The sequence below is a fragment of the Rhinolophus ferrumequinum genome, chromosome 25 (assembly GCF_004115265.2).
Source record: "Rhinolophus ferrumequinum isolate MPI-CBG mRhiFer1 chromosome 25, mRhiFer1_v1.p, whole genome shotgun sequence".
Lineage (NCBI taxonomy): Eukaryota > Metazoa > Chordata > Mammalia > Chiroptera > Rhinolophidae > Rhinolophus > Rhinolophus ferrumequinum.
The window spans coordinates 36,443,207-36,457,618 of record NC_046308.1 but is presented as its reverse complement, the minus strand read 5'-3'; the positions used below and the strand labels follow the sequence as shown (position 1 = coordinate 36,457,618).

General features: G+C 37.7%; 1 protein-coding gene across 1 annotated transcript; it reads right to left on the bottom strand.

Annotated features, from left to right (window-relative positions):
• Window positions 1-12,745: 12,745 nt before the first annotated feature.
• LOC117017364 (olfactory receptor 10S1) lies at window positions 12,746-13,817 on the bottom strand. Its single transcript, XM_033097478.1, is given in 2 exon segments — window positions 12,746-12,916; window positions 12,918-13,817. Coding segments are annotated over 2 exon segments (1,071 nt in total).
• Window positions 13,818-14,412: the final 595 nt, after the last annotated feature.

Genomic DNA, 14,412 nt, shown 5'->3' with positions numbered 1-14,412 from the left:
GAGAAATGGACTGGATATAAGTATAAAAACATGCTTATATCCATGAAATGTAGTTTTAAATAAAAGTAAGAAAATGATACAATATGATATATAAAATAATACCATTCATGTAAACTAAAAATATGTACTCTGTCAAAGTAAAAATTATAGTGGACAAAGTTAAACAGGCAAGGAAGATTTTATTCAAGGCTATTACAATAAGAGAGAGAGGACAGTACCTAGTCTGTACTCAACTTTGTTCGAACAAAAGGTAAAAGTGTTTTAGGCACTAGGGTGAGCTAGGGGAAAAATACCAAGTAATGTTGGGGATAGATTGATCAATGGGATATTTCAAGCCATTAAGTTATTTCTGAGTTTGCAAATAATTTTTTCTGTGATTAGGCCATCTGTATTTGCTAATGGCCCTCATTGAAGTTAGGCTTTTACTGTGTTTCCCCATAAATAAGACCAAGCTGGACAATCAACTCTAATGTGTCTTTTGGAGCAAAAATTAATATAAGACCAGGTCTTACTTTACTATAAGACTGGGTCTTTAATATAATATAATATAATATAATATAATATAATATAATATAATATAATATAATATAATAAATATAATATAATATAATATAATATAATATACCAGGTCTTACATTAATTTTTGCTCTAAAAGATGCTTTAGAGCTGATTGTCCAGCTAGATCTTATTTTCAGGGAAACACAGTACTTTTCCAAAAAAACGGGAGATAGGGCAGTTATGTTTTTTGGTAATTATATTTCAAAGGGATAGCTCCCAGGTCCTTGAGAAAGACATTCCTGGATTGTTAAAGTGGCAAGAAGCTTTTATAAAGATGTATGTCTTAAAGGGGCAGAGAAAGAATGTACAATTACAAGTTTTTAAAAATAAATACTAAGAAGAGGGAAGTTGGGAGGCTAAAGTGTAGGTAGAAGTAACCCCACCCCAACCCTTTGCTCCCCCAGCCCCCCATAAACTTTAGTTAAGCTAAGGATAACATTAAGGCCATCTTGTTCAACACAAAACAATAACACACATTATACAAGAAATCATACACATGATCGTTGCTTATGGGTAGAGGCAAGGAATGGTGGTGGGGAATAGGAAATAGGACAGATGCTGATACTGTGTCTTGGCCTGAAGTATATGATTAACTGAACTCTCTCCACTTGAAGGCCAAAAAAAAAAAAGGAAAGGAAGAAAAGAAAGTGTGAATCAAAAAGGGGTTATACAGAAAGTAACATCACAAGGTGATTTAGATCATAAATTCCTAACTGGGCAGGTCATGGTGGATAGGCCGTGCCAGGCATATAACATGTTTAGTAAGAGGTTTATCTTTGTCTTAAGCAGCCCTGTCCGTTGTTTTTGTACATCTAGGTTAATACATCTTTGAAATAAGCACAACCCCCTCAAGAGAGCACGTAATCTTAACTACCCTATAATCCAAGCCCTGCCTTGCTTTCTCCCACTTTCATGTAATCTTTAGTTCCCTCCTTAATCTCAAATGCATAAAAGAAACTGCAAAACTGTTATTCTCCAGAGCACTTGAGATCTTGCTTCCTGAATTGTTGTCAGTTTTGGCTCAAATAAACTTTTGTTTCCTCTATTTTAAAAAGTCATTTAGTCTGAAATCTAAGACAAAGCTCTATAGATACATTTGATACTTGATATAATATTACTTGATATGTTTGTCATAAGATAACCATCCCTAACTTAATCCAATTTACTAAAAAACAAAAAGAAAGGGAGAAAATATAAAAAGAAAATGTCAATGGGGCAGCTGGATGGCTCAGTTAGAGAGTGAGCTCTCAACAATAAGATTACTGGTTCAATTCCCACATGGGATGGTGAGCTGCGCCCCCTGCCATTAAGATTGAAAATGGTGACTGGACTTGGAGTTGAGCTGCGCCCTCCACAACTAGATTGAAGGACAATGACTTGGAGCTGATGGGCCCTGGAGAAACACACTGTTCCTCAACATAAAAATTAAAAAAACAAATAATGGCAAATAGGACTGGAAATTAACTAAGCACTAGTTTATAAAACCAAGGGTTAATTTCCACTACTTATGGCTTGGATGAAACTAATATATTAAATATTAAAATATATTTAAAAAGAAATTAGGAATACAGCTTTCCTGGTGATCCCTGGAACCGAAGTCAGGTAGGCACCTTGTGCCTATTTGATTTTGCTTTTTTCTTACCGTGTCTGTATGAAACTATGACAATTAAAGAAAAGTTGTTAAATCAATACAAAGAGCTGCCATGTTACTGTTACCCAAGGAATCATTTCAAGTTCACAAACTGCCCCAGTATTTTTCATAGAAAAACAATCCACTCCAGGATAACGTGTTTCTCCTGGTTTCACGTCTTTTTGATTCCTTCAATCAAGATGAGATTCATAGTTCTTGATCTTCACAACATCCCAAATATTTTTGAAGACTGCAGGCTGGGTTAATATTCCCTTTAGAATTTTTCTCCATTTCTTTGTCTGGTGTTTCTCAAATAAACTCTTATAGAAAATTTTTTACAGGTTTGGTTGTTTTTGTCTCAACATTTACCTGGCATAGTTGGCAGGTTTCTGAAACAGTCCACGCAGGACCACACTGTGGTACAAGCAAGAGATCATTGTGTCCCACTGGCTTCCTGCTTTGGATCTGGTTTCCTATGGGAGTTTTCTATGGGAATTCCAGACCTTCTTCCTTTAAGTAGCAGGTCCATGACTTTCTTTGAGTTATTAGAAAATTCTTGAGGTCAATAATAAGGGTTGAGATAACCCAGGGGAAGGTGGCTGCTTTCAATTTTGACTTTTTATTGGATTGCTTACTGAGAGTCTGAACAAAATCTTTGCTAGTTTAATGAGAGACTGAACTCTCTTTAGCTCCAAAAGTGGAAAGATACTTGCTTCCCCAACCCAAGTAGCCAATGGGGAAGTAATAGTTTTTGCAGATCCCTGAATCCAAAGTGACAGAGTCAGGTCCCGTATGGTGTCAAGTGTAGTAATGCAACCAATCCTGGGAAGTGGGTGGGAACCCTGGGGAGAGTTCTGCGTTTTTTTTTCTTTCTTTTTTTTGCGAAGGGCAGGCTGCCCTGGAATACAGTTACAAAAGAGAGGGGCTCACGCATTGGAAAGTGTCATGGTGCTGGGTGCATCCAGCCCTTGTTTGGGTATTCTTAGGTGACTAAGAATCTTTGTGGAGTTGCCTGAAGAAAAAATTCCTCTAGGGTGTAAAGCACTTCTATAGAGATATTCACTGCATTTAGCGTGTCTGGAAACATGCACATAAGGGCTGGTGAGTTTTTCTAATGGCTAAAATCTCTGTTTATGTTTGTTGCTGTGAGTTTATATGTGAATGTTGTAAACATAAGACAATTTTCTACCTCTGAATGGTATTGTTAAAATTAAAGTCAAGTGCTTGTAAGAATTGGGAATTGTAAAATTCTCAGAAATATAAAAACTAACTGAAATGATTTTCAAGTTAGTGTAATCTAAGAGTAGTCTTTAGTAACTAAAAGCTAGCTTGAATTTATTGGTTTAAGTAAAACAGACATCTCTTTGGGTTTTACAAAAATAAGTTCATGTTAATAATTGACATTGATGTCTACGGAAAATATATCTAGAGGTTACAAAATGTCCAAGCTAAAGAATGCTAATTGCTTACTTCTCAGTTTTCATTAGAAATTGATGATAGTCATTCTAACTGGGGTGAGGTGATACCTCATTGTGGTCCCAGTTTGAATGCCTTTTATTTCTTTCTCTTGCCTGATTGTTCTCGTGAGGACTTCCAACACTATGTTGAAAAGTACAGGTAATATGGGACAGCTCTCTTGTGTTCCTGAACGTAGAGCAAAGGGCTTCAGTTTTTCACCGTTAATTATGAGATTAGCTGAGGGTTTGTCATATATAGCGTTTATTATGTTAAGGTATTTTCCTTCTATACCTATTTTCTTAAGTGTTTTAATCATAAATGGATGTTGTATCTTGTCAAATGCTTTTTCTGCATCAATTGATATAATCATATGATTTTGTCCTTAATTTTGTTTATGTGATGTATCATACTGATGGATTTGCGTATGTTGAAACATCCTTGTGCCCCGGGTATGAACCCCACTTGGTCGTGATGAATAATCTTTTTAATGCATTGTTGTATTCGATTTGCTAGAATTTTGTTTAGGATTTTTGCATCTGTATTCATCAGAGATATTGGTCTGTAGTTTTCTTTTTTTGTGTTGTCCTTACCAGGTTTTGGTATCAGGGTAATGTTGGCCTCATAAAATGAGTTGGGAGTACTGTCTCTTCTTCAATTTTTTGGAAGAGTTTGAGCAGGATTGGTATTAGATCCTCTTTGAAGGTTTGGTAGAATTCACTAGTGAAGCCATCTGGTCCCGGACTTTTGCTTTTGGGAAGGTTTTGGATGATTGATTCAATTTCGTTACTGGTGATTGGCCCGTTTAGATTTTCCAGTTCTTCATGGTTCAGCCTTGGAAGGCTGTATGTTTCTAAGAACTTGTCCATTTCTTCTAGGTTATTGAAATTGGTGGCATGTAGTCCTTCCTAGCACTCTTGGATGATCCTTTGTATTTCTGTGGTGTCCATGATAACTTCCACTTTTTCATTTCTGATTTTGTTAATTAGTGTCTTCTCTCTTTTTATCTTAGTGAGTCTAACCAAAGGTTTGTCAATTTTGTTTATCTTTTCAAAGAACCAGCTCTTTGTCACATTAATTTTTTCTATTGTCTTTTTGTTCTCTATTTCATTTAGTTCTGCTCTGATTTTTGTTATTTCCTTTCTTCTGCTGACCTTGGGTTTCACTTGTTCTTTTTCTAGTTCTTTAAGGTGTAACATGAGGTTATTTATTTTGGATTTTTCTTGTTTCTTGAGATAGGCCTGTAATGATATAAATTTCCCTCTTAAAACTGCTTTTGCTGCATCCCAAAAATTTTGGTAGGATGTATTTTCATTGTCATTTGTTTCTATGTATCTTTTGTCTCTCCTCTAATTTCTTCTTTGTCCCAGTCGTTCTTTAAAAGTATGTTGTTTAATCTCCATGTATTTGTGTTTTTTCCCGCTTTCTTTTGCAGTCGATATCCAATTTCAAAGCCTTGTGATCAGAGAATATGCTTGGTATGATTTCAATCTTCTTAAATTTGCTGAGGCTGATTTTATGTCCCAATATATGGTCTATTCTTGAGAATGTTCCATGTACACTAGAAAAGAATGTATAGTCTGATGTTTTAGGATGAAGTACTCTATATATGTCAATTATGTCCATTTCATCTAATGTGTCATTTAGGGCTGCTATTTTGTTATTTATTTTCTGTTTGGATGATCTATCCATAGCTGTCAATGATGTATTTAAGTCCCCTAGTATAATTGTGTTTTGGTCAGTTTCTCTCTTTATTTCTGTTAGTAGTTGCTTGGTATATTTCGGTGCTCCCTGATTGGGGGCATAAATATTGATGACTGTTATGTCTTCTTGTTGTATAGTCCCCTTTACCATTATGAAATGTCCATCTTTGTCTCTTGTTATCTTTTTCACCCTGTAGTCTGTTTCATCTGATATCATTATGGCTACAACTGATATTCTCTGGGTACCATTTGCTTGGAGTGTCAATTTCCACCCTGTCACTTTGAGTCTATGCTTGTCCTTGCAGCTGAGATGTGTCTCTTGGAGACAGCATATGGTTGGGTTTAGTTTTTTGATCCAATCTGCTACTCTGTGACTTTTTGTTGGTGAGTTTAGTCCATTTACATTTAGGGTGATTATTGATATGCGAGGATTTCCTGTCATTTTATCTTTAGTTTTCTGGTAAGGCTGTGTCTCCATTGTTTCTTTGCCTTTTTGTTGTTGTCTATTATTTCTGTGTGGTGGTATTCTATGGTGTTTCCCTCTGTTTCTTCTTTTATTACAGTATATGTTTCAGTTCTGGATTTTTTTTTTTGAGTGTTACCCTTTAGTTTGTGTAAAAGGAAGTTTGGTATTTAGACTATTCCATTTTCTTCAGCACGCTTACTTTCTCCATTCCCATATTCCGGTTCAGGCCTTTACTCTCTCCCTTTTTATGTTTTGATTGCCACACATAGTCCCTGCTGATGGTCGTTGAATAGCCTCCTTTAGTATTTCTTGTAGTGCAGGTCGTGTATTAGAAAATATCCTCAGCTTCTGTATGTCTGGAAAGGTCTTTATTCCTCCTTCATATCATAGAGCAAAGGGCTTGAGTTTTCACCATTAATTATGATATTAGCTGAGTGTTTGTCATATATGGCCTTTATTATGTTAAGGTATTTTCCTTTTATAGGTATTTTATTAAGTGTTTTAATCATAAATGGTTGTTGTATCTTGTCAAATAGCTTCCTTTAGTATTTCTTGTAGTGCAGGTCATGTGTTAGAAAATTACCTCAGCTTCTGTATATCTCGAAATGTCATTATTCCTCCTTCATATCTAAAGGATATCTTTGCTGGATATATTATTCTTGGCTAATGATTTCTCTCTTTCAATAGTTAGAATATTTGGTTGCACTCCCTCCTGGCTTATAGAGTTTCTGCTGAGAGATCTGATGATAATCTAATGGGCTTTCCTTTGTAGGTCACCTTCTTCTTTTTCCTGGCTGCCTTGAGGATTCTTTCTTTGTCGTTGATTTTAGACAGCTTCAATACAATATGCCTTGGAGAAGGCCTGCTGGGGTTAGGCAATTAGGTGTTCTATTTGCTTCTTGGATTCGAGGATCCAGTTCTGTCCACAAGTTTGGCAAGTTCTCATCGACAATTTGTTTGAATATATTCTCTGTTCCCTTTTGTCTTTCTTCTCCTTCTGGTATGCCCATTATTCTTATGTTGCTCTTTCTGATGGAGTCAGAAAGTGCTTGTAGAGTTCTTTCATTTCTTTTAAGTCTCAAGTTTCTTTCTTCTTCTATCCGTGTCATTTTCAGGTTTCTATCTTCGATGTCACTGATTCTTTCCTCCATCTGGTCAACTCTACTACTTAAGCTGGTTATTTCATTCTTAATTTCTTCTATTGAGTTTTTAATCTCCAGAAATTCTATTTGGTTCTTTTTTAAAATTCCAATCTTTTTGGTAAAATGCTCATGTAGTTCTTTGATTGTGTTTCTGAGTTCATTAAACTGCCTTTTTGTGTTTTCTTGCATCTCATTGAGTTTTTTAAGAACTGCAATCTTGAATTGTCTGTCATTTAAGTCACATATTTCCATATCTTTAAGTTCCTTTTCTGGAGACTTTTCACTTTCTTTCTGAGCTGTCTTGTTGCCTTGGTTATTTATGGCAATTACTGATTTATTATTTCTCTTCCTAGACATCTACAGGAGTGGCTTCTGCAACAGGTTTATAGGAAGAGGTCTTTCTTTTCTTTCCAGTACTTGTCGGTAGCATGTCTTATTTTCTCTCATACTGCAACCTTTTTTTTTCTGTCACACGGTAGTGCTATGTTTTCTCTGCACTGTTCCAGCTCCTCACACAATGTGGGGATTCACTGGGAAACGGGCTTCTCCTCTGTTAATAGTTCGCCTAGTTCACAGGGCGCAGTGTCCGTGTGGGTATGCAGGGAGCTTTTGAAGTTCCAAAGCTCTTCCTGCACCAGATTCAGATCAGGTATATTTCAGCAGTTCTGTTTACTCCTGCAGGGATCTGCCCAGATAGGTGGGGCTGGGGGCGGGGTGAGTTGTGAGAGGTGGCCCAGAGCAATGGTGGCGACGAAGACCACAGCAGGTTCTGCTTCCACAGCTCCCTCTCCTTTTCCAGAACTAGTTGGGCTGGGAATCTGTGTCTGCGGTTCACAGTTCTCAGAACAGCAAATATTCTGTTCTTTTGATCTGACACTGCTACTGTTCCGCTTCTAGCACTGGGCAGCTGGGGGCGAGGCAAGCTCTGGGAGGGTAGAGAGGGGGCAGTTAGTCTCAGTGCCTAAGGCTTCCATTCTCTGCTCGGCAGTGAGGGCTTAAACCACTGTTTTCAGCCTTCTTCCCTCAGTCTTTTCTCCGAGGTCTCTGCCATGAGCGTTGGGTTCAGCCGTGTTATATGCTGTCCCCTAAGCCCTGTGGGCCATAAGCGGAGCCCTAGCAGTCCGAGTTCTTCCCTCTCCCACAGCTGCGGTAGTTCCGCGATGCAGTGAGCTCGGAGCACTGCGCTAGGTCTGCGTCCTGCGCCCGCGTGGCTTGGTCTCCGCACTTCTCTCTTCTCCCCTCCCCCACTTGCATGATTCGCCCACCTTTAGGTGAATTGAGTAGTGGACCTCTTCGTCTTGCCTGTCTGCTGTGCAAGGAGTCCTTTGTGGAGTTATTGGTATTCAATTAGTTGTAAATTCCAGGGGAGCTTTCCAGAGGCTCACCTCAGCCGCCATTTTGATGACATCTCGTTAATTTTTAAATAAGTTTATATGTGAATTTTTTCTTAATCTCTGCTTATTATCATTTTGATGTTTGAATTTATATTCGCCCCTCCCCCTTTCCTCCTCTCCCCTCCCCTCTCAGCTTCATTTCTTTTTCTCTCCCCTCCCCCTCTACCTTTTACTCCCTCCCCCTTCATTCCTTTTTTTCCCCCTCTCCCCGTCCCTCCCAGCTCTGAGTCAAGCCGTTGTTCTCAGTCAGGTTGTGGAGGACACAGGTCACTGGCCTATGTTGGTATTATGAGCATTGTGCTCTACCCAGTGAGCCAGTCAGTCACTGGCCACCAGTGGCCACTCACGGCAACTCATGTTGACTGCCAGCCACTCACGCTGGCCACCAGCCACTCATGGCAGAACACGGCAGCTTATGTTGGCCACTCAAGGCAGCCCAGCTCCAGGTCAAGCTGTTCTCAATCTAGCTGTAGAGGGTGCAGCTCACTGGCCCATGTGGGAATCGAACCAGCAACCTTGGTGTTAGGAGCACAGCACTTCAACCACCTGAGCCACTTGGCCACCCACTTTGTTTCTGATATTGGTAATTTCTGTCTTCTTTTTTTTTTAATCTTGGTTATCCTGAAAAAGGTTTACCAATTTTTTATCTTTTCAAAGAACGAACTTAAACTTTCTCTATTGATTTTAATTTCATTGATTTTTTTTTAAATTAAAGTTTATTGGGGTGACAATAGTTAGCAATGTCACATAGGTTTCAAGTGTACAATTCTGTAATACGTCATCTATATGTCACATTGTGTTCACCACCCAGAGTCAGTTTTCCTTCCATCACCATATAATTGATCCGGTTTACCCTGGTCATCCCCCTTTACCCTCTGGTAACCACTAAGTTATTGTCTATGTCTATGAGTTTTTGTTTCTTTATTTGTCTTGTTCACTTGTTGCTTTCTGTTTTATATCCCACATATCAGTGATCTACTTTTTCTGTGTGACTTTAATAATTTCAAGGTCCATCCATGTTGTCAGAAATGGCACTATTTCATCTTTTCTTATGGCAGAATAGTATTCCATTGTGTATATATACCACATCTTCTTTATCCAATCATCTAGCGAAGGACACTTTGGTTGTTATAATGTGTTGGCCACTGTAAATAAAGGTGCAATGAACATCAGAGCACATATATCTTTAGGAATAAATGTTTTCATCAAAGAAATGCAAAGAAAAATATCACCTCACACCAGTTAGTATGGCTATCATCAACAAGACAAATAATAACAAATGTTGGAGAGGATGTGGAGAAAAATAAACGCTTATACACTGTTCGTGGGAATGCAGATTTGTACATCTGCTATGGAAGGCAGACTAGAGGTGCCTCAAAAAATTAAGAATAGAATTACTATATGACCCATGAATCCCTCTCCTGGGTATATTTCACTGATTTTTTAAATCTAATTTTTGTTCATTTTCTTGTGCTTGCTTTAGACTTCAAGGGCTTTTCTTTTTGTCTAGTTTCTTATAGTGGAAGTTTAGATTATTGATATAAGATATTTTTCGTTTTCTAACATATACAGTTAATGTTACAAATTTTACTTTAACCTACTTTTTTGCTGCATCCCACATATTTTGATGTTACATTTTTATTTTCATTTAGTTAAAAATATTTTAAATAATATTTTATTTTTTGACTTTGCTGAGGAGTAATTGACAAACATAATCGTATATAGTTAAATCATAGACTGTGATGGTTTAATATATGTATACATTGTAGAATGATTACCAAGACCAAGATAATTAACACATCTGTCACCTCACATAGTTAATGCAGTTAACTCTTTTGTGTGTGTGTGTGTGTATGTGTGGTGAGGATGCATAAGAACTACTCTGAGCCTCTTTCAAGTATACAATAATGTATTATTAACTATAGTCACAATACTATACATGTGATTTTCAGAACTTTTTCTATTTATAACTGAAAATTTGTGCCCTTTGACCTACATTATCTCATTTTCCTCTCCTCCCAGCCCTTGGCAACTGCCATTCTATATTCTTTGTTCCCATAAAATTGTTTTTTGATTTTTAAGATTCCGCATATAAGTGATACCATGCAGCGTGGTAACTTATAGTCTAATTATGCACATGAAACATTCAATAACAATATGAGGCAGGATATCTTCAGTGCCATAATGAAAGCCTATAAAAAACATGATAAAGAATCTGCACTACCAGAATCAGATATGAAGATGGAGGAACAGAGTTTGAGAGAGTAAAGAATTCTTACTGAGTAGACAGATATAAAAATTTTAAGACCAATGTTGAGGAAAAGGGAACAATATAAGACCAGAATTGCATAGCCAGAATCTTCTTCCATGATTTATCCTATACTTTCAAGAAAGCAATCAATTGACAAGGTAGAGTAATGCTTTAAGATAAGACCATATCTTATTTTAGTATTATTTCTTATTCTAAATGTGGCTCTCCATATATGCTACCTGTGCTTAAAGACTACTCTGATAGAAATAATGAGTTTGAGTTACTTCTGTTATTTCCTACGTACATATCAATAACTCCAAGATAAATAGGAGATTAGCTCTGAATTTTGGATGAATGTTGCATCAGCATTGTATTTCTTTCTTTTTTGATGTATTTTTCCCTCCCAGGAACACTAGGTTCAGACCCTGTATTTATAGAGGATTAGGCACTATTTAAAGTCAGGGAATCCTTATCTCAAAGAGGATTGCCATTGATTAAAGACCTAAAATGATTTTGAGACCACGAATATAATTGGGTGCTCATAAATGGTTGTGGGTTGGTTTGAGTCTCTCTAAGGTATTACAATATCATTGAGGTGCACGGTCTCTGAAGCCATACAGATTTGAGCTGAAATCCTGGCTCAACTATTACAGGTTGCATGAGCTTGGAAAAGTTACTTCTTCTCTCTGTCTCTGTTCTCTTTTCTGTATAATGTAAATAATAACATTGTCTTAAAATATATTTCTAAGGAGGAATAATATAGAAAAAGTAACTGGCACAGTGCCTTGCACATGTGTGTATCAAAATGATTATGGTTACTATTCCGGTTCTAACAGTCTTTCATTTTTTTTCCCTTTAAAACACCTTTAACATAGTTTTGAAAAATGCCTCTACATCTCTAATGTCATCACCCAAGTTAAACAATGTTTTCTGTCATGTCTAGGATGCTATAATAGTTTATTAACTGGTAATTCTAACACTTGTCTCTTATTTCCTTTCTCTCTTCTAATTTATCCCTCAATTTAGCAATTAAAGAATGTGGCTTCTTCTTCCTATAGGTGAGGAAGAAGAAGAGGAGAAATAAAGAGGTAGAATGCCTACAAGTGCAAAATCTAAACTCTTTTATTCTGACATTCAAAGCCTGTTTCAGTCCATAGAGTATTTTAGAATTATTCACTCACTTTTTTGAATACAGCATGACTCCCTCCACTTATATGACAAGCTGCTTTAACTAGAGCCTTGGGTTATCTTTTGTCACTTGGAAGTCTAGAAATCTCTCTCTCTCTGTTTTGTGTGTGTGGTGTTTTTTTTGTTTTGTTTTGTTTTGTTTTGTTTTTGTGTGTGTGTTTTGTTTTGTTTTGTTTTGGTAGCTACCTTCTCCATGTTCAATGAAGATAACAAAACCTGGCCAGTTCTTGAGAGACTGCTTGTATAATAAGCTCTCTTTGACTTCTTTAACCTGCCTTGTAGGAAACAGAGCATCTATTTTGCACCAGGCACTTAACATAATTATATCATTTAGTCTTCATAAAATCCTACAAAGTAGTTATTTTTAACCTTAATACTAAAAGAGGACACCAAAACACCAAGTATTATAAAATTTGCATAAGATTATATATGGTGTGACTGGTGCTGTCAGGATCAGAAACTGGTAGGTGCAACTGACTTCAAAAATCCATGACATTTCTACCACTTAGTTAAATACCATCTTGAGTGGGTATCTTTATTCAAAGATAATGATACTTTCTAAGTGACCTTGGGCAAATCACTTTTCTCCTTGTAGTTGTATTTTATCATCTAAACAATGTGGTTTGTTTTCTTAAGCTAGGTGATACATATGCAAAGTTCCATTTATTATTTGGACATTATATTTTTGGTATCAGTATTCTTTAATATATATTATACATTTAATAAAATACTTCATACAAAATTAAAAAAATCATTTCATAAAATAACTGAGGATGTGAATAGCATTTCACATACCTCTGAGACATAGAATATACCTCTTTCCATAGATTTTGGAAATACTGTAGACACTGCCTAATCCAATCCTTTCATTTTATAGATGAAGAGTTTGTGGCTGAGACATTGAGATAGCTCACGTCCAAAAGGAAGGAAAGAAGTTCGTGGCTGAACTGAAACTCTGTTACACTGATTTCCACTTGAATGATTTGCTTTTCCCATTTTGATATTTCTTTCCCCATCTTGATAGTTGCTTTCCTGGCAGGAAAATTAAATTGCTTTTCTGGCAGGGGGGTGGACTGCCTACTGGAGGCTCTCCGGAGCTTTGGCCTAGAAGTCTTCGCAAGGCCGGCTTTTACCTCCATGTTCTGCAGAGTGTGAATGAAAGGGTTGAGCAATGGAGTGACTATTGTGTAGAAGATAGCAGAGGCCCCGGCTCCTGCCCCACTGGAGTGAGGCTGCAGGTAGATACAGACAGGTGGTATGTAGTACAGGAACACCACTGTGAGGTAGGAGGTGCAAGTAGAGAAGGCATGCTGTCAGCCCTGGGCTGTGCGGATCCACAGTACCGCAGCCATGATGAAGACGTAAGATATGACAATGAGGATCAGGCAAGCTGCTGCCACAATACCAATGTTGGCAAGCAGGACAATCTCATTAACGGTGGTGACTGCACAGGCCAGCTTCAGCGCAGGGGGATTGTCACAAAAGAATTAGGCAATATGGTCAGGACCACAGGAGAGCAAGCAGAAGGTGAGGGAGGTGTGGATTGCAGAGTGCACAGCACCTATGGCCCAAGTGATTCTAGCCAGCCCTGCACACATATGTCTGTTCATGGCAACTAGGTAGTGCAGGGGTTGACATATAGCTAGGTAGCGGTCATAGGCTATGACTGTATACAGGAAGCACTCGGCGCTGGCCAGGAAGTGGAAGCAGTAAAGCTGTACAGCACAGCCCTCAAAGTAGATCACCTTGCCATCCAGAGTCAGGAGGCCCTCTATGACCTTGGGCAATGTCACTGTAGACAAACATGCATCCAGGAAAGAGAGATGCCCCAGGAAGTGGTACATAGGAGAGCAGAGGTGAAGGTCAGAGCCCACAATTGTGAGAATAAGAAGATTCCCAGTAAAGGTGATGCTATAGATAAAGAGGAAGAGGAGGAAGAAGACACTAGGATGTTCAGATGTGTACATCAGACCCTCCAGGAAGAAGTGGCTCACCACAGTCTGGTTGAGGTCTTTGGTCTCTATCACCATCATATACACAGAGTGGTTAGTTATCACCTTTGCAACAAAACTGACATCGACAAGTATAATAAAGAGCCATTCACATTTCCTGAAATGTCATTAGCCATTAGGTCATATCATTTTGGTCTTTCATAAATGAAAGATGTAGAGTTTCTATTCACTTTTTTTGCCTGTTGTAGTGTTTTGTTACGGCCCTTTCAAAATGAATCTTTCAATGCAGGATCCACCATCTTTTTGAGGTACATAAATGACTGTAAGGATTATTTGGAGAAACGTAATCCCTAAATGATGGTAATACAAATACAGATTATAAAGCTTACTCTCATGGAGCACATATGTTTTGCAAATATTCCAGAATTGTATGCTGTTCTAATTTACTCTGCCATACTACAGATGTAGATCGTGTATTGCCATGTGTCATCAGTGAGTTTCACCCCACCATCTGGGGAGAGACATGCCCAGAGTTTAGGTGCTATTACATCAGCCACAAACACAACACTCAATATTATTCATTCTTCACCCAGAGGGAGTTCTTTAGAATTTCAGCTACTCACAACCAACTCTCAAGTGTATGACAATGAAGCCTTAGAGAATTGACTAAATA